Genomic DNA, 19,741 nt, shown 5'->3' with positions numbered 1-19,741 from the left:
ATTTTTTCTGCTTGTGTTTGAGGATTCCAGACCATTCCCTTGTCCCAGGACCCTCTGGCCCCTGAGCTAGATGAAAGAGATCAGCTGCTAAAACCCTTTGATTGGAGGGGGGCTTCTTCAGTGGGAATCCCTAAAATAAAATGTGACCACCTTGCCCCAAGTGCGGGACCAAGGCCAAACTCTAAGCCCCAGGATTAGGATGGTGGAGTCAGACTGCCAGCATCCAGCCTAGCCGCTCATTAGCTCTGCGACCTTTGGCAAGTGACAAACTCTCTATACAAGATTCTTCATCTATAAAGGGGGGTGGGGTGGGGAGGATAGTACTGGGACTCATATCATAAAGTGATTGTGATAATTATTAATAAATAAGATGTATTTTAGCATACCTGGTGCATAAACAGGTCCATACCTGGTCCATAAGCATTAGTTTATTTTTCCTCATTAAAAAGATAAACATGTTCATTACAGAAAAAGAACAACATTCCAAAAGGTAGAAAGAAAGAAAAAATTGTTCGTGATTTCATCATCCAAAGAAGTCAGTAATATTTTAGTTTATTTCCTCCCAAGAGGCTTTTTTACACATATTTTGCACAATGATGATCAGATTTTATATATAACTTTGCATACTACTTTTTGTCACTTGACATATCCCTGTGTTATTTATTATAAACACAACATTCTACGAGGAGAAACACAACCCTTTTTTTTTTTTTGACCCTGTGTCTTGTGGGATATTAGTTCCCCAATCAGGGATTGAACCTGGGAACCTGGGTCCTCAGCAGTGAAAGTGCAGAGTGCTAACCAGTGGGACCCCCAGATAATTCCAGAACGCAACATAATTTAACCATCCTATTGCTAGACATTGAGATTATTTTTGATTTTTCTCCATAGAATGTGATGGACATCTTTATGCATAAACGCCTTTTCTGTATTTGAGACTTCTTCCTCGAGCTGGCGGATAGTTTTAAAGGCTTTGATATTTTTAAAGGCTTTGATACCAAGCTACCCTTGGGCGGTGGTGTTGAAGCTGCCTGGTACCAAAGGCATTTTAAAGTCATAGCCGCACTTGGGTGGGGGAGGGGAAGGGTAATTTGCTCACCTCTTCTTTTACGTTCTTTAAGGTCTGCCCTCATTCTTCTGTAAAATTTTGATGAAAGTACGACACACTTAGAGAAAAGTGTGCACATTGTTGAGCAGCTGGATGCATTTTCATAAACTCGATACTCCCATGTCACCAATATCCGCCTCACATTACAGAACATTCCTAGTCCTCCCAGCCCCCACCCCAAGCTGTCCTGTGTCCCCTCCCCTTCACTCCCCCCAAGGGTTACCAGGATCCTGAATTCTAACATAAAAGATTTGTGTTACCCGTTTCTGAACCATCTGTATAACAATCACTCTGTACGCCCGTTTGGCTTTTGTTCACCGTTAAATGTCTGTGAGAGTCATCTGAGTTGTGTTTAGCAATAGTTGGTTCACTCCCATCGCTAAGCAGCATTCCAGGGCACGGAGATATCACCTCTTTATCCATCTTCCTGTTGATGGACATTTGAGTGGTGTCCAGTTTTGGCCACTATCTATAGCGCTTGCTGTGAACATTCTAGTCCATGTCCTCTGGTGCCCACAGGGATGCTTTTCTGCTGGGCAGACACTTAGGAATGGAATTGCTGGTTCTGGAGGCTCTATGTGTTTTCTCCTTCCTGCTCATATTTTTTAAAAGATCACCTGGAAGGAGGAAAAGTCCCCAAGGCAGTTCAGGCCCCGCACGTGCCTCAGCTGAGGGCTGTTTGGGGGGCCCTTCAAGAAGATCACATCCCCTCTGAAGACCGGTGTCTGGGGCTGTAGGGGAACCTGAGTTGGGCCCTGGGTGCTGGCACGTGGCTTCTGACCCTAACCTGTGCTTCCGGAGGCCACTCAGTGTCTCCACTCAGGGTCCTCAGCTGGCCTAATAACCACTGCGCTGAGCAAGGCAGGGCTTGGGCCAGATTCCAGGTGGACCTAGGGGATCTCACCTTTGGACATGATTGGAAGCCAGCTGGACCCCTCACAAACCCCTAGAAAATGCCTTACTTCCTTTCCCCTTGATTTTAAAGAATTACAGCAGAGACTTCCTTGGTGGTCCAGTGGTTAGGAATCTGTACTTCCACGGCTAAGGGTGCGAGTTTGACCCCTGGTCAGGGAATTGGGATCCTGCATGCCTCATGGTGCGACCACACACATACACACACACACACACACACACACACACACACAAGAATCGTACCAGTAGCACGTCTTCATAACCCTAAGAGTTAACTGCTTCGAAAGTGGGATGAGAAACTCTAAGAACCCCTCTTTGCCCCTCCCAGCCCACCTGTCTTCCCCAGAGGTAACCACAATGAACAGTTTGGATGTTGGGGGCCCAGTGAATCAGGCTGCCTGGTTCAAATCACCATCTTGCTACTTACCAGATATGTGACTTTGGGCCAGTGACTTCACGCTTCTGCACCTCAGTTTCTCCCTGGAAATTGAGGGCAATACTAGCAGTCACTGGCTCGGGCTGTTGTGAAGAACAGATGAGTTAATATTTGGAAAGCACCTAGTGCAGCCTTGACCATTGGTAAGTATTCAAGAAGCATCCTGATTCTTCCAGTCTTTTCTGCACATTTATTTATTTCCTGCCTCAGCGGGCTCTGGCTGAACATTTTATCCTGCAGTTTGATTTGTCCATTCAACGCTGTGTCTCTGAGATCTTCTTCCTGATACCTGAGACCTTCCTGTCCTGGGATCCTCTTTCTACTTGCCTCTCCTCACTGATTTCTCACCATCTTTCCCCTCCCTCTGTCCACATCTTTCCTTGGGAAAGGTTCTGACCATCTGTTCATACTAAGGTGTAAATGACTGACAAGGGAGGCCCCCACACAGGCTGGTGTGAAACCAGCTCTGGCCTCTGACCAGAGAAGGGCACTGCTTCAGAAAGGAGGCAGGATCCACCCATTATCGAACGCCTAAGGGCTGTTAGCCTGAAGAAGGCAATGGCAACCCACTCTGGTACTCTTGCCTGGAGAATCCCATGGACAGAGGAGCCTGGTGGGCTGCAGTCCATGGGGTCACGAAGAGTCAGACACAACTGAGCAACTCATACACACAAGGGCACACTCACTGTGTCTCCTAGAATCCTCACGACAATCCCATGAGGCAGGTGCCATTACTGGCTCCATTTTCACCAGGGAAGAAACCAAGGCACGGGGAGGTTGAGTGGCTTTCCCAACGCCACCCAGCCAGTATGGGCAGAGCAGGCACTTTGGCTGCCTCCATTGGACGGAGGAGCCCATTTCGGTCACAACTAAACTAGAACCCAGACTCAGCTTAGAGGCAGGCTCCCAGTGTTATGCATGGTGGACCCTTTCCAGGCCTGGCAGGTCTGAGGTCAGATGTTGGGGAGGGTCTGGGGCATTTTCATTTCCTGTGTCCCTCCTCTCAGCCCCTCCTGACCAGACTGGGCACTGGGGAGGCTGTAAGTGGCCCTCAGGCGCTGAGTGAGCACGTGTGCTTTGGGGCGTGGTGGGGAGAGGAGCCTCGAGGCAACGAGAGCCCACTACCATCTGTGCCCTCTCCGGGACCACGCCGTCTGCCCTTGGATCCCCTCACCCCTCAAGTCCCACCCTAAACTCCACACCCATCCCACTGAGCCACACCGCACCCAGAGCGACCCAGGCGGGGAGGTGGGGTGGGCAGAGGATGGGGCTGGGACTCAGCTAGTGGCAGCAGCTCTGTGTGTGTGTGTGTGTGTGGGGGGGGGTGACAGCTTTGGCAATGGGGGTGGAAGTGGGAGAGCCAGCCTCTGTCAGAGGACAGGGCACAAGCTAAGGCGTCTGACACCCTCTGATACGCAGTCACCTCACGGTTTGCAATTCAGCATCCTCTCCCCAAGGCTCTCCTAGACCCCACGTGGGATTCCTGTGTCCATTTTACAAATGAGCAAACTGAGGCTGGCACAGCCAGTGAGAGGCTTAGCCGGGGCCCGAGCCCAGATTCTTGCCCAGCCCTTTGTCAGAGAAACAAGGGGCTCGTTCTCCCCGAGTCCCCCTGGGGCCGGCTGGCACTGCCAGGCCCAGTGTCTGCATCGCCTCGCCACCGACTGGGGCCAACTGAAGTCAGATTGTTCCTGCTCACTGCTTGTGTGAGCAGGCAGGGGGTGCAGCTGTGAGGGGAGAGGGCCGGGGTCAGAGTCTGTGAGGTTTGCAAGGCTGTAGTTGGGGAGGAGGGCCAAAGACAGGCCACCTCTCTGTGGGAGCACAGGACGGAGGAGGGCAGAGAAGGGGGGGCGTCTGCCCCTTCCTCCATGGCGACTGTCCTGTTGGGAGCTGGCCAGAGGCCCCCGGGGCTGAAGCAGCCTCTTCAGGAATTCCTAGCCTAAGGGGGCAGAAAAGCGAGGAAGGGAGATGAGGTAATGGCCACTGACTACTCAGCCTGCAAGGTGGACGGAGCCGCTCCACTTTATAGGTCAGGCAGCAGGGTGGTTAGAGGGAGCCCTGGCCTGGGGCCAGGTGGCTGGGGCTCCATTCCTGGCCCTGGATCAACCAGACGCGCAACCTGGGACAAACGCCTTCCCAGCTCTACACGGAGACAGAATCCCCAGCCCCGCCCAAGACGGGCCGGGGAGCCAGACTGGCACTGGGTACCGGCTCTGATCCCACTGCAGCATGCTCAACCTCCCTGTGCCACCGTCTCTCCTCATCTGTAGGAGGAGAATAACCAAGGCTACCAGAGGGGGCTGTTTGAGGTGAAGGTGTTTGGAACCCGGTCCAGCACACAGTGCATGCTCAGATAGGATGCAGATTATTATTAGTTCCCCGATCTGGTGATTTTCACTGAATATCTGCCAGCGTGTGCTCAGTTGATCAGTCGCCTCCGACTCTTTGCAGCCCCATGGGCTGCAGCCCGCCAGGCTCCTCTGCCTAAGGAATTTTCCAGGCAAGAATACCGGAGTGGGTTGCCATTTCCTTCTCCAGGGAATCTTCCCAACACAAGGATTGAACCCATGTGCATTGGCAGGTGGGTTCTTTACCACTAGCGCCACCAGGAAGCCCGTATTTTCCAGTACCTTCCTCTAGTGCCGACGTAGTCTGATGTCTGGCACTCGGCAGAACATGCCAGCCTGTACTGCTTTCCCTTGTCACCCCCAGGTGTATGGGTCTCATTCTTAGGACCTTGGGGTGCAGCTCCGGCCTCTGGTCTACACTGCGGCTGACCTGCCAGTCTTGTGCTGATCCACCACTTACTGACTCAGTTTACCAAGTGCCCTCGCTGCACCCAGGGAGGACAAGGTGCCCCGAGGCGACCCTCTCTGTGTGGGGTTACCATGACCCAGGGACTTGCCTTTCTCACTTTCTGGACTGTAGATGCCACGGGCTCAGGGCCTACAGCTGGCTCAGTGCTGGATGGCCAGTGCTGGTTCATAAATAGTAAACATTCCCTGTATACATTTGTAGAGGCCTGAGGCACCGCAGTGAACAAGACAGACAAAATGCCTGCCCTGGGGGGAGTTTGCATTCCTGCTGAGAGATAGATAGAGGATGAATTGAAATAACTAAGCAAAAATGCATAATATTTAAGATGGTGATAAGTGACAGGGAGAAACTTAAAACAGGGAAGGGGCATAGAGTTGGGGGTGGGGGTGCTGGTTTTGCAATGTTGAATAAGGTAGGAGGTGACACACTTGAGTGGTGGGGGTGAAGGAATAAGCCTTGGTGGCATTGGGGGATGGGCACCCCAGGCAGCGGGAAGCGCAGGTGCAAAGGCCCTGAGGCAGGAAACATGCTTCATGCATTTGAGGCATTAGGTGTGGCTGGAACAGGTGGAACAGGGAGGAGAGTAAGAGGTGATGGGGTCACAGGAGACCATCAGGTGGGGACAGATCAGAGAGGCCTTTTTATGGGAAGGACTTCAGCTTTTACGCGGAGAGAAATGGGAACCATGGAGAGTTCTGAGCCGAAAGAGAGACAGTCTCTAACTTAGGTTGTAACAGGATCCCTCTAATTATCGAGTTGCAAGTAGAATGTCGTGGGGCCAGCTGAAGGTTAGGAGGCGCCGTCAGGAAGCCAGGTAAGGCATGGCAGAGGCTGGGCCCTCCCTGGGGGCAGCGAGGCAGTAGAAGAGGAGGATGTATTTGGGGTCATATCTGGCAGGCTTACCAGGTGGCATGAGAGAGAAAAAGGGGTTAAGACTGACTCCAAGTTTGGGGTGCTGACATACTAGAACAAATGAAGGGAGCATGAATGAATCTCTGGCCCAAGAAACCAGCAGGCTTGGATTTAAGTCTCGGCTTTGCCATCCACTTGCTCAGTGACCTTGAGCAAACCTCCCACGCGCCCTCCTGCTCCCGTGAAATGCGGTCACCTTTGTTCTGGTCTCTCCCTAAGAGCCCACGCACTTGGTCTTGCTTGTTTTTGTTGTTGTTTTGTGTTTGTTTGGCAGTACCGTGTGGTTTACGGGATCTTAGTTCCCAGACTAGGAATTGAACCCGGGACCCCTGCGGTGGAAGTGTGGAGTCCTAAGCACTGGACTACCAGGAAAGTCACAGGAGACATTAGAGACATGGGTTCGATCCCTGGGTCGGAAAGGTCCCCTGGAGGAGGGCATGGCAACCCACTCCTGTATTCTTGCCTGGAGAATCCCCATGGACAGAGGAACCTGGTAGGGTACAGACCATGGGGTCGCACGGAGTCGGACATGACTGAAGCGACTGAACACAGTTCCCAGACCAGGGATTGAACCCGGCCCCCTGCCGTGGAAGCTCAGAGTCCTTACCACTGGACGGCCAGGGAAGTTCCGAGACCCTGTGCAAGTTGCAGGGCCCCCTGCCTCACTGCCCTGCAATCTGTCCCCAGGGAGCCGGCAGCCACCATGGCGTCGCGAATCGGGCTCCGCATGCAGCTCATGCGGGAGCAGGCGCAGCAGGAGGAGCAGCGGGAGCGCATGCAGCAGCAGGCCGTCATGCATTACATGCAGCAGCAGCAGCAGCAGCAGCAGCAGCAGCTGGGGGGGCCGCCCACCCCAGCCATCAACACCCCCGTCCACTTCCAATCTCCGCCACCAGTGCCCGGGGAGGTGCTGAAGGTGAGGCCTGAGGCTCGGGCTGGTCCCCTCCAACCCCTGCCCCGGTCCCTCGGAGCTCCAGCCTGGAACCTTTTGCCTCCTCCCCCCTCTCCCAGGTGCAGTCCTACCTGGAGAACCCCACCTCCTACCACCTGCAGCAGTCCCGGGACCAGAAGGTGCGGGAGTACTTGTCTGAGACCTACGGGAACAAGTTTGCCGCCCACATCAGCCCCGCCCAGGGCTCCCCAAAGCCCCTGCCAGCCGCCTCCCCAGGCGTGCGGCCCGCACACGTGTTGTCGTCCTCAGCCGGCAACAGTGCTCCCAACAGCCCCATGGCCATGCTGCACATCGGCTCCAACCCCGAGCGGGAGGTGAGTGCGGAGCTGGCCCGTGCCTGCCACTGGCAGAGCTGGGGCCCCCTGTTGTGCCCCTGCGGCTCCTAGTCTGATGGCAGAGGCAAGGCACTGCCCTCAGGGAGCCCCAGTCTGAGGGGAGACACAGCCCTGCCCTCAGGGAGCCCCAGTCTCCTAGGAGAAACATCATCCCTAGTTCGGAAAGCCCTGCTAGGAAGAAACAAGAGACTCATACCGGAATGCGCAGCACACCTGCAAAGCCAAGTCCTGGCAGAAGGCATAAAGCAATCTCCCTGGGCAACTTGGCTCCTTAGGAAGAGCCCTAACCTGAGCCTTGGGGCCTGGGGAACCTGGACAGCTCAGGTCTCTCTGGGCCTGTTCCCTTACCCCCAGATGAGCGGGTGGGGTGAGGTGGGCTCTAAGGTCCCTCAGGTCAGCGGCTGTCCAGTACCCCTTTCCCCTCTGCCTTTCTCCAAGTGCCTTCTCCCACAAAGGGACTGTGTTTTTTTTGTCTGTTTGTTTCAGTTTGATGTCATTGACAACATTATGTGTCTGGATGATGTCCTGGGCTTCATCAATCCTGAAACTCAGATGCCTAACACGGTACTGCTGGCCAGGGCAGGGCGGGTGTGTCAGGGGGAGGGGCAGAGGCCACCCAAGAGCCGTGACCCAGGAGAGAACTAGAGACAGGGTCCTCACCTGCGTGGAGATGGTGTCTCGCTGCAGAGATGAGAGTCGCCTCCATCCAACCATGTGATGAGGGCCCAGGCCCGGGAGAATTGTGCATCCAGAGACATATCCCTTAGCCTGTGTGCGTGGTGGGGCTTCAGTGCCGGGGGGGGGGGGTCTCTGGGGAGGGCTGCCCAAGTTGGGATGGGGCGGGTGGGGGGCACTGGTGCTGAGGGGAGCAGTGTGGCTCCAGGAAGGCCTGGAGCGGATGAGTTCCTTTGGGATATGGGGCTCTTCTCTACCTGGTAAAGAATCCGCCTGCAATGCGGGAGACCTGGGTTCGATTGCTGGGTTGGGAAGATCCCCTGGAGAAGGGAAAAGCTAGCTACCCACTCCAGTATTCTGGCCCGGAGAATTCCATGGACTGTATAGCCCACTGGGTCGCAAAGAATCGGACACGACTGAGCGACTTTCACTTTCACTCCTCTACCAAGGGCTTCCCTGGTGGCTCAGACGGGAAAGAATATGCCCGTGATGCAGAAGACCTAGGTTCGATCCCTGGGTTGTGAAAATCCCCTGGAGAAGAGAATGGCGACCCACTCCAGTATTCTTGCCTGGAGAATCCCATGGACAGAGGAACCTGGTGGGCCACAGTCCACAGGTTCCCAAAGAGCTGGACACGATTGAGCCACTCACACACATGCACACACCTCTACTAAGCCCGCGGCCCAGTGGAGCACAGGCCTGTGCCCCTCCCTCTGAGGGGGAAGTGCTATCAGGCCTGCTTGGTCCTCTGCCTCCAGAAGCCTTAGCAGCATTTATAGTCCAGCCTTCCCCTACAGGTTCCTGGATTGGTGGGAAGGGGCCAGGCTTAGAATCTAGATGCCTATCTTTGGCTGTGACCCTGGGAAGTCCCTTAACGGTTCTGAACCCCTGGGGATGGTGCCTTCTACCCACAGGATGATGGGCAACTTAGATAAGGCAAGACATTGGGGACGAGTTCTGTGCAATGGGGGACAGGTATTTACATTGAGCAGGTGAAACTGGGGTATCTTCTCCCCCTTTTTTGGAGCTCCATGAGCCTTAGCTGCTCACTCCCGCCCTTGGGGCCCCGGCCCTTGATGCTGTGGGAGGTCAGGGAGTCAGTTCTCCATGACTGCTGCCCTGGTGCCAGTGTGGCTCAGCAGGATGGGAAGCCTGCTGCTGCCAGCAGGGCCGGGGAGGGCTGGGAGGGGAGAGGGCAGGGCACAGCAGCTGGCCCTGTCAGTGGTTCCCCCTGTACTCTGCAGGGTTCTGGGCCTGTGATTTTGCTTTTCGTGAATGTGTGGTAGGAGATCTTTCCAGAACTCAGATCTTTTCCTGTGGGGCCCCCGTTTAACCCCTCAATGGCTGCCTGTCGTCAAGCACCAGGGTCTCTGCAAGTGGAACCTGCCCTCCCGGGCCCCCCAGCATCGCCCTCATCACGCTCTGCGCTCGACAGCTCCTTCCAGTCTCCTTCTCTGCTCAGCCACCCCCTGCTCTAGTGCCCTTCCTCACCACGCCCTCTGGAAACCTTCCAGAAACTCCAGATTAGGTGCTCCTCCCCCAGGCTTCTACAGGCCCTATCTCCCCTCCTGCCGCTGCTTCCAGCAACACTGGGTGCTGCTCACTGAGGGCAGGGGCTGCCTCTTCAGCTCTGGACTCTGCCCAGACTCTGACCCCAGCGTGGCCTCCCCAGCTGTCCCGGGGAATCGCTGTTCCTAGGGCGATGGGCCCTGGGGAGAGGCCCCCGCAGAATGGGGGCCGCTCACTGAGTCTTCTTCCCCGCCTCTTCCTGCAGCTGCCCCTGTCCAGCAGTCACCTGAATGTGTACAGTGGAGACCCTCAGGTCACCGCCTCCCTGGTGGGCGTCACCAGCAGCTCCTGCCCAGCGGACCTGACGCAGAAGCGTGAGCTCACAGGTACTGCCCGCTGCCTCCGGGAGCGCCCCCATCCTGGCTGTGTCTCCCCAGCACCTCCCCTCCCAGCTCTCCTCTTCTGTTCTCCAGATGCTGAGAGCCGGGCCCTGGCCAAGGAGCGGCAGAAGAAAGACAATCACAACCTCAGTGAGTCTCCCCTGCCCCTCTTCCTCCTCTCACCTGGGCTGGCTCCAAAGCTACCCTCTGATGTGCAGCTTCTAGGAAGGATTCCTTACATGAGGCCTTAAAATCCTGGCATTGGCGTGACTGGATTCAGCCTCTTCCCACCAGTCCTTGCTAGGAGGTGGGGGGAGAGGTGCTCCAGGGAAGAGATATTCATGAAATTCCCAGAACTTCAGAGGGAATGAGTTTATCAGATTGTTTTCTTTAGGGCGTGGAGCCTTCTGAGCACTGGATCAGGCCTCTCCAGGCAGCTTTGTCTGCTACAGTCTTCCCCTCCTTAATCATGTCTGGCCTGCCCCCAACCCCCTTACCCCCACAGCCACCCCATTTGGTGGTGGTGGTGGTTATTCGGTTGCTTGGTCATGTCCGACTCTTTGAGACCCCACAGGCTGCAGCACGCCAGGCTTCCCTGTCCTTCACCATCTCCCAGAGCTTGCTCAAACTCATGTCCATCGAGTAAGAGCTGCCATCCAACCATCCTGTCCTCTGTCATCCCTTTCTCCTGCGCTGTCTTTCCCAGGGTCTTCAATGAGTTGGCTCTTCGCTCACGTCACCCGTTCCTTCCCAGATGAACTAAGGCTTCCCTCCTTGGGCTGGAAGGTGGGGTCCTCATCTCCCTAATTGTTTCCCCTGATATTTGTTACTTCTAGTTGAAAGGCGACGGAGGTTCAACATCAATGACCGCATCAAGGAGCTGGGCATGCTGATCCCCAAGGCCAATGATTTGTGAGTAGATTTTCTGGAGAAACGGGAGGGGAGAGTAGCAGCTCACAGGTATCATCTGCTGGTTGCCAGGGGGAAAGGATGGGAAGAGAATCCCCTTTTGCTTCTTAAAGATCTTATCATCTGTTTGGGGGCGGGGGGTGGGGTGGGGAGAAGAAACTTCCATCCCCTAACTAAGAAAGGCTCAAGACAGGAAGGAGGAGTACAGGTCCCAGAAGTAAGGGTGGTGTCAGGGAGGCTTCCTAGAGGAGGAGTCATGCTAGGAAAGTTTGCTGAGGCCACCAGACTGGTGCAGAGGTGGTCTGGGGACAGGAGTCGTGAGGGTCGAGAACAGGTGTGGGTTTTGGTGGCAGGAATGGGAGGCTTGGGGAAGGAGGCTGCTCCGAATTGCCTGGTTCCTAGGATCGCAATGCAGGAGACCTGAGTTCCCTCCCTAGGTTAGGAAGATCACCTGGAGAAGGGAACAGCCACCCACTCCAGTGTTCTTGTCTGGAAATCCTGTGGATAGAGATGCCTGGCAGGCTATAGTCCACAGGGTTGCAAAGAATCGGATACGACTGAGCGACTGGCCCTTTCACTTGGGATTAACGAGGTGGGTGGTGGCACCACAGTCACTTGGGAGGGCACATTTGCAGATGGAGATTGGCCTCCTCCATAAATAGGGGTTGGTCAGGTCTGGGGTTTGGGGCAAAATTGGAACAGGCAACATCAACTCTGAAACCACAGCAGGGTTTTACGTCCACCCACGAAACTCCTGGCCAATCCTAGCCCCCTCCTCTGAGCATGAGCCTCTGATTCTGCCTGGCCTGCAGGGACGTGCGCTGGAACAAGGGCACCATCCTCAAGGCCTCTGTTGACTACATCCGGAGAATGCAGAAGGACTTGCAGAAATCCCGGGAGCTGGAGAACCATTCTCGGCGCCTGGAGATGACCAACAAGCAGCTCTGGCTCCGTATCCAGGTCTGGGTCTTGAACCTGGTCCTCTTGGGTGGCTCTGACTCCTGACCCCTGGCCTGACCCCAGGGGCAGTGCTTACACTTCTGCAGTTGGAGATGGAGGGATGATCCCCATGGGGAAGGAAATCAGTCAGGATGTTATTGTTGGGTAACAATCCCCAGCACTTTAAGCAGCAGATGTCAGCTGGAGGGTCTGCTCTGCGAGACTCATTTTAGGATCCAGACTGGTGGATAGTACATCTAGCACTGGTTTTTAAAGCCCCATGTCACTCTTAGGGTCCTTTCTGCTCACATTTCCTTGATCAATGCAAGCACATGCCTACACCTAACTTCAAGGGGGCAGGAAAGGGTAAACCTACCTCTGTGGGAGGCAGAGAGCTGGAATTACTTGGCAGGGAGTGCCCATAGTGAGCAAGAGAAAGAACAAAGGCTTGGGGAAGTCCATGCTACCACCTAGAGCCACCTAGTCCTGGCTCTGTTGTTGAAGGCCTTTTGTCCTCTTTGGGCCTGACACTGGTCACCTATATAAAGGGCAATTGGCCTGCAGCTTCAAAGATTTTCTATTTCTTCTGGTAGATAATACGATTCACATTGCAATCCAGCATACATAGTCAGCTCAAAGTGAAAAAAAAGTTTCATGAAAGAACCCTCATCCTTAATAGATGCAATGCATTCTGATAATTTCTAGTCTAGTCTAGTCTAGGCAAGTCTATTTCAATTTAAAAAAAAAAAAATAGAGAGCTGTTCAAGGCTCAACTGTAGTGGTTTCCCAACCCACTAATGAGTTGTGACTTGTAGCTGGAAAACACACTGGTGAAGACTCTAGAGCTGCCCTATGCTTGCTCCCAGCTGAGATATTTTGTGGTCTTGAGTGCCACAAAGGGAGGGTCAAGGGCGGCAGCGGGGGTTGGGGTGGGCGGCAGGGGTTCCCAGGGGTGGGCGCCTCCAGCCTCTGTCTGTCCCACCCGCAGGAGCTGGAGATGCAGGCTCGGGTGCACGGGCTGCCCACCACCTCGCCCTCTGGCATGAACATGGCCGAGCTGGCCCAGCAGGTGGTGAAGCAGGAGCTGCCCAGCGAGGAGGGCCCTGGGGAGGCCCTGCTATTGGGGGCTGAGGTCCCTGACCCCGAACCACTGCCAGCTCTGCCCCCTCAGGCCCCGCTGCCCCCTCCAGCCCAGCCGCCCCAGCCACCATCCCCATTCCACCACCTGGACTTCAGCCACAACCTGAGCTTTGGGGGCGGGGGCAACGAAGGGCCCCCAGGCTACCCCGAACCTCTGGGGCCAGAGCATGCCTCCCCGTTCCCCAACCTGTCCAAGAAAGATCTGGACCTCATGCTCCTAGACGACTCCCTGCTCCCACTGGCCTCCGACCCCCTCTTCTCCACCATGTCCCCTGAGGCTTCCAAGGCCAGCAGCCGCAGGAGCAGCTTCAGCATGGAGGAGGGCGACGTGCTGTGACCTGGGCGACAGGGGCGGGCCTGGGGTCTGGGAGGGCCAGGGCCACTGCCCCCCCACCCTTCAGGCTGCACTTGTGTGTGAAGTAGCCCCTGCCCGGCCTCACTCCTCCCGTCGGCCCCCCACCCCGTGTGGACTTAGTGCCCGCTTGGCAGCCCGTGGGTTGGAAGCCCCCCACCCAGGGGCAGCTCTTTTCACGGGGCTGGGCAGGAAAAGGCCTCCAGCCCAGCTCCTCCCAGAGGTGAAATCATGAGGGCAAGGCGAGGGGGCGCCACAGAGGGGGGACAAGGTGTGCTGGAGGTAAGAAGACACCTTACCTTTGAGCCTGGTCCCCCCATCAGTGAAGGAGGACTCATTGGAACCAGGGGTCCGGAAGTTCCTTCTTGGAGGCATGGACTGGTCCAGGGGTGCCCAGGCTTGCCTTTCTGGCACTCCCCCCACCCCCCCTTTGGTGCTAACAGCTCTCCTCCAGGTGGTGTGAGGGCGGGGGTACCCAGAAGAGGGGGCGCTGGGTTCGTTAGAATGTGGGGTCACTGCTGGAAGAGCAGCTCCCCTCAAGGCTCCCCCACTTTGTGCCTTTAGTAAACACTGTGCTTTGTACCCGCTTGTCCTGTCTCTTTGGAGGGGGTCTGGGGGCCAACAGATGCCGGGGAGGAGTCAACCCAATGGACTCAGTTCAGATGCCCCCGAAGGGGATCGGGGCTGGGGGATACAGACAGAAGGGACTGAGTCCATCGCCTGGTTCCCCCAGCTCCCTAGCAGGGCCCCATGGAAGCTGGAGATGTAGCCTTAGGGGTCTTGGGTGCTTCTGGGGGCTGTGTCCCTCCCCATGGCCACAAGGTGGTGCTGCCGCCCCGCTGGTCTCACACCTCCTGCTGAGGCCTGAGTTGGCTGAGCCGGGTGACTGGGAGACCCTGTTGCTTGGAAACCAAGTCTACAGCTTCTGGGCATTGTGGGCCCAGACTACCTGGGCTGGGGACGGTGGGCATGTTTCTCCTGTCCCCACCCCCAGTTCTTTCCTCTGCATAGGTGGGCTGCCTGCTCTGTGGGGGCAAGGCCCAGGACAAGCTCCCTAGGTTATGAGGGTTAAGTGGGTTAAGTGAGAGGGACCCATGTGAACTACAGTTGGGAGTTGGGCGAAGGTTCTGCTCCGGCACCCTCAGGCGTTGAGACCCCTCCAAACCCCTTCCTCTCTGGGCTAAAGGCTCTCTCACCCCACAGGGGTTCCTGGGGGGCCTCTGCTCCAAGACCCTGGGGCTTTAGGACCTCAGTCAGGGTGAGGGAAATGGGCTTGGGACAGACAGGGGTGAGGGGGTGTGCCTCTTGAGCCGGGGGTGTCTGGGGGAAGGGAGGAGAGCATCTTTGCCTGCTTTGCCCGCCTCTCCCTCGACTTCCCACAGTCTCTTCAGGCAAAGACCAAAATGGCTTCCCCCTCTTGGGGCCTTGTGAGGACAACTGGGCCTAATTAAAAAAAAAAAAAAAATCCCAAGATGAAAATGGCTAAGAGGGCAATTTCCTCCTTGCAGAATGGGAGATCAAATCAATGTTGGAGCAATTAACATGTGAGGGAGAGGTGGAAAGGGCCGGGTGTGTGGGTGCTGATGACGGCCGGGCCGGGGATTAATCTCAAGGTCAGATGGAGCTGTGGATGCCTTTGTGAGTTGGAGCTTGCACAAGCATGGGCACCTCCTGCCCGTTCCAGGCCCCACCCCACAGCCAGGACCTGCCCACGGCCTGGGAGCCTTTCTTCTCCTGAAGCAGGTCCTGAGCTCTGGCTGGGGGAGGCGTGAGGGTGTGGAAATCTTCCGAGGCCCTCCTTCAGGCCACAGAGGCTCTCTCCAACCCCAATCTGTTCTTTCTTTTCACCCTGGGGACTGACTCGGGGGAGTAGCGCGCTGCCCTCCCACTGCTTCAAGCAGCCTCTCAAGACCATGGTATCCTCACCTGCCTGCTGGCTTCTGGCCCCGAGGTTCCTTCAGCCTGGCCCACCACCTGCAGCTGGACGGCCCAACGGGGTGTGCTGAGGGTGTGGGTGGGGGTTCTGCCCACAAGAGGGCGCTCAGAGCCAGGCGTGGGCAGTGGCCAGGAGGTGAGCAGTCTCCACTTGGTTGTGCTTTTCAAGCTGCAATCCTACCTTTGATTTCAGCAGACACAGAGTACCTCCAGAATTTCAGCAAGCCACCAGAAAGTGTTCACGTATCTGAGACTGGTCTGTGCGACCCTTAGCTAGTAGCTGGGATGGAGTCGGTCGACAGTTTCTGACTGCAGGTTATGAACATCTCTGATTAAATAAGAAGAGGATGCTGTCTTCATCCACACTCTTTTATGTGGTACACAACACCGTTCCAGGCATCAGGTCCACGAGGAGGGGATCTGTAAACAGGTGGAGTGGGTGAGGACTGGTGTGAAAGCAGAGATGGACCCATTGAACCCCCTCATTTCCCAGAGGAAGCCCCCAGCGACTGGAGAGGAAGCGAAAACGTGAAAAGGCAGTGGGATCTGGGAAGGGCTCCAAGCCAGGTCAGGGAAGGACGAGCAGCTTCAGCTCCCATGGGTCCGCCATGGAGCCCCAAAGCCAAGCAGGTGCACTGGGCGAGGGACCTGCCATCCTCCGCTCCACTCCCTCCATCTGCCCATCCCCTGCCAGCTGCCGGCTTCTCATCTCCTGTACCGGGAGGGAGCTGGGATCTGAGGACAAGAAGCAGGACAGACACACTCATCACGGTGTACACAGAGGAAGGTGGCTTTCCACCCCTGCCATCCACAGAGCACCTCCCTACTCATTCAGACGGGAAACCAAGAGTAGATTCCAGGCCCTGCTGAGAACAGGCAAGGGCTGGTGCTGGCTCTTGACTCCTTAGAACCCACCTCCTCAGCGTTAGGAAGTCTTGGACATCCCACAGCATCTTTCCTTCGAGGCCTGGCCCACCCTCTGCAGAACAGGGCTGTCTGGAATTGGAGTGAAGCCTGGGGCAGGAGGGAGGGGGGATCCTGAGGTGGGGAAGAAGATGGAGCTCAGAATGTTCTTTGGAATTTCTCTTTCCATCACCCACTGGTCCTTTAAATCAGAGGTTCTTCACTGTTTGGCGCCACTGGCTTGGATGAGAGTCTGATGTACACTATGGATCTTCCCTGCCCCAGCCTCCTAAAAAATGAACCCTAAAATCAACCCTCCTGTTCCCAACCCATGCCTTCCTCCCCATCTCAAAGCCTGGGCCCCCTCCATGCCGCCTGAAGCAGATAGAAAGAGCCCCTTCAAATCACCCCCTGCCCCTCACTTCCTGAGACCTTTGCCTCTCGGGGTCCAGCCCCCATCCACCTCTTGGGCTCCTCCATTCTCATCTTTTTTCTTTGCTCTCTCTTTTCCGAGGGGGGCAGTGGAATTTATACAATATTTAAGCAGCCAGAGCCAAGTCCGGGAAGATATTATTAATGTAAAAGGGACGGGCTGCAAATGCTTTTGGACCTGGTTACAATTAGAGGGTGATTTTTCTAAAGGTCAATGAATTCAGATAATATCCACAGGGGGGAGAGAAATTTAATACCTTTTTAGTGAATTAATTAATTATAATATTATATCGGCTTGGGGTTCTTTTCCAGAGTGATTAAGGGAGCGATCCGTCTTCTGTGAGGCTGGGAGCGGCGCCTGCCGCCAGCGAGGACCTGGTCTCTGGGCTCAGGACGGGGGCCCTTTCCTCTCCTCTCGCTCCAGCTCTGTCCAGGGAGCCGGAGGGCTGAAGGCAGCAGGGGAGGCAGGCAGGACTGGGTCTGACTAGGGCACATGGGGTGATTGGCGGTGCCCTGTGATCTCAGCCCGGCCGTATTCCTGGTGGCTTGTCACTGAGCCTCACGCCATGGCCTGAGAAGGTGAGGCGTGGGTTACAGCCTCCTTCTTTACACTTGGGAGAAACCAAGGCCCAGTGGGTTCAGAGACTGGGCCTAAACCTCACCATGGGTTAAGACAGACTGGGGTGGTAGACCCAGCTGGAAATAACAAGAAGGTTCCCCCACCTCCCACACCAAAACTTCTGGAAAATATCCCCTGGCCCGTGTAGTTCCCCTTTTAGAAGAAAGAGACCCTTTCAGGGCATCACATGTGCCCAGGCTCAGCTTATAAAATGAAAATGTCCCAGCAGTGCTGATAAGTCAAGTGGCTGTGAGGTCCGCAGAGGAAATAACTAAGATTTCTGTTCCCAGAGGGACCCAGAAGCACCCCAGGGAGAGCTGCTCCTCACCCACTTGTGCGTGCATCCATGTGTTCAATCATTCAGTCACTCAACAAACATTCGGGGCATACCCACTCTTTTTTTTTTCCTTTCATTTTTGGGGGCATACCCACTTTGAGCCATCACAGACAGACTGAAATAGTCCTTCTCCAGGCCAAGTCTGCCCCATCTTGAGCCCCAGGTGCTCATCTGAGTGACAGAGGGTGGGCTGGGGAGACCTCCGTGGTCCCCTTCCACCTGGACGACAGCTCTGGCCTCCAGACTCCACCTGAGGGCAGGACGGCTGGGAGACAGTGATTGCTCATTCCCTCAGCAAATCCTGAGCACTCCTCACGGCCGGCTCTGTGCCGGGTACCGGGGATGTCCCAGGGGGATAAGGGACAGTCCCTACTCCCTGGCAGCCAGTCCCCAGACAGGTGGGGGTGACAAGACAGACACGTGAACAGCCAAGATGATCCAGTGAGGGGGTAACAGGAAGACAGGGGTGATATTACACTGGATCACGAGGGACTTGGCTGACAAGGAGAGGGAGGGGGCATTCCAGGCACAAACAGCAAAAGCCACCTGCAGACCAGACAGGCTGTGGGGCCCAGGCACTGACCGGAAGACCGTTCCACGAGCACAGGTTCTGGGTCCAGGGGCGGAGCGCATCGGAACCAAATGGGCCCATGTTGACATGCAGTCTCTGCCACGGCTTGTGTGTTAAGGCAGTTTGGGGGGCGGGGGTACTTTCTCTGTCTCCTTTCCCCTTCAGTAAAGGGACTGCCATCGCTACCACCCAAGGTCGTTGTGGGAATTAAAGGAATTGTCCTTCAGTCGCCCAGTCGTGTCCGACTCTGCGAACCCACGGACTGCAGCCCACCCCGGAGTTTCCCCATGTTCCTTAAAGGAATAACCGAAAGGAAAGGCCAGGCACAGCATCTCGCTACTGTCTGGCTCCAGACTTCACTTCCAGGCGGCCCCTGAGGGATGAGTGGGCCCTGGTTGTGCCCGCAATCCTGTTTCCTCCCCAGGGGGCGCCCCCGGCGGCCCTAGCCTGGGGACCTCGGGCCGGGGAGACCAGCGCCTCCCTTCCCGCCTCGCTGCGCCCCGCGCCCCCTCCGCCCTGCCCCCACCTTGGCCCTGGCTGCCCCCGCCCTTCCCCCGCCCTCTCCCCCCTTTCCGTGCGCGGCTGGCCGGGAGGGCCTTCCCATTGTGCTATCTTTGGGCCCTAAATTAAAATTGATGACATCTTGAAATGAGCAGTGAGGGTAATTTTGCTTCTGAGCCGGGATGCTAATGAGGCCCCTTAATGGTGCAAACGCCGAGCTGACGGGTCGTGTGTCACGCGCGGCGGCGAGGGGGGTAATGGCCGCGGTAAGTGCCGGTAATTACACCCTGTCTCCCTGTATTTTGGCAGGCCTGGCGGGAGAGCGGGGGCTCCATCACCGCCGCCCCGGGCGCCCCCACCCACCGCGGGCCTGACGGCCGGAGATACCCGCCTCCTCCCCGCCAGGCCCCCCACCCCATCCCCTCTCCAAACCAGGGGCCTGGGGCTCAACCACCCCTCCACGCCCATGCACGCACTGTGCAACAGCGCACACACACACTTCCACGACTGTGTCCTCTACAGCCTGAGGACACGCCCGCAGTGTGAACAGCACCAGCATACACACCCGTGTTCACCCACTCCCACCCCCGGCACGCCGCACCCCGGGAACACACACGGCTCCATGTACACACCCTCGCGGTGCACACGTTATGTGTGCTCACGAATAGTGCGTCCTCAAGTAGGGCGCATGTGCTGGGCAGCTACGGTGCTGCGGCTCTGTTCTCTCTCACCCTCCGCACTCGCCCCATTTTATGATGCGGACACTGAGCCTCGGGAGGTGCAGCAGCCCATCCAGGGTTACCCAGCAGACGGAGGCAGAGGCAGGAGTGGAAGTCAGGTCTCACTGTGCCGTCCTGGCACCCACCACATGTCCTCTGATGTGTACCTGCCTACACAGCTCTCCGCCTACGGACACATACGCACCTGTACGTGCACATGTGTTTATCACACACGGGTCACATATAACTTCCATGCACCCAAATACAGCTACCAATGTACTGTGCGGGCATTCACCCAGGAACTGTTGACACACAGGCGTGTGGGTGTACTTAGCATGCACACATGCA

The 19,741-nt window shown here is 56.3% G+C and overlaps 1 protein-coding gene across 3 annotated transcripts in view; it reads left to right on the top strand.

Annotated features, from left to right (window-relative positions):
* The window catches only part of TFEB (transcription factor EB), a 47,533-nt gene extending 33,575 nt beyond the window's left edge, over positions 1-13,958 (top strand). For all 3 annotated transcript variants that reach the window (XM_069564264.1, XM_069564263.1, XM_069564265.1), the window contains exons 2-9: positions 6,873-7,101; positions 7,197-7,451; positions 7,959-8,036; positions 9,922-10,042; positions 10,130-10,186; positions 10,873-10,948; positions 11,758-11,905; positions 12,873-13,958. In XM_069564264.1, coding sequence (XP_069420365.1) covers positions 6,889-7,101; positions 7,197-7,451; positions 7,959-8,036; positions 9,922-10,042; positions 10,130-10,186; positions 10,873-10,948; positions 11,758-11,905; positions 12,873-13,361 — 1,437 coding nt within the window. In that variant the 5' untranslated portion in view covers positions 6,873-6,888 and the 3' untranslated portion in view covers positions 13,362-13,958. The remainder of the gene's footprint in view (positions 1-6,872; positions 7,102-7,196; positions 7,452-7,958; positions 8,037-9,921; positions 10,043-10,129; positions 10,187-10,872; positions 10,949-11,757; positions 11,906-12,872) is intronic.
* Positions 13,959-19,741: the final 5,783 nt, after the last annotated feature.

This window comes from Ovis canadensis, chromosome 20 (genome assembly GCF_042477335.2).
Source record: "Ovis canadensis isolate MfBH-ARS-UI-01 breed Bighorn chromosome 20, ARS-UI_OviCan_v2, whole genome shotgun sequence".
Lineage (NCBI taxonomy): Eukaryota > Metazoa > Chordata > Mammalia > Artiodactyla > Bovidae > Ovis > Ovis canadensis.
Note: the sequence above shows the minus strand (reverse complement) of the source record. Positions and strands in the feature narration are given on the sequence as shown.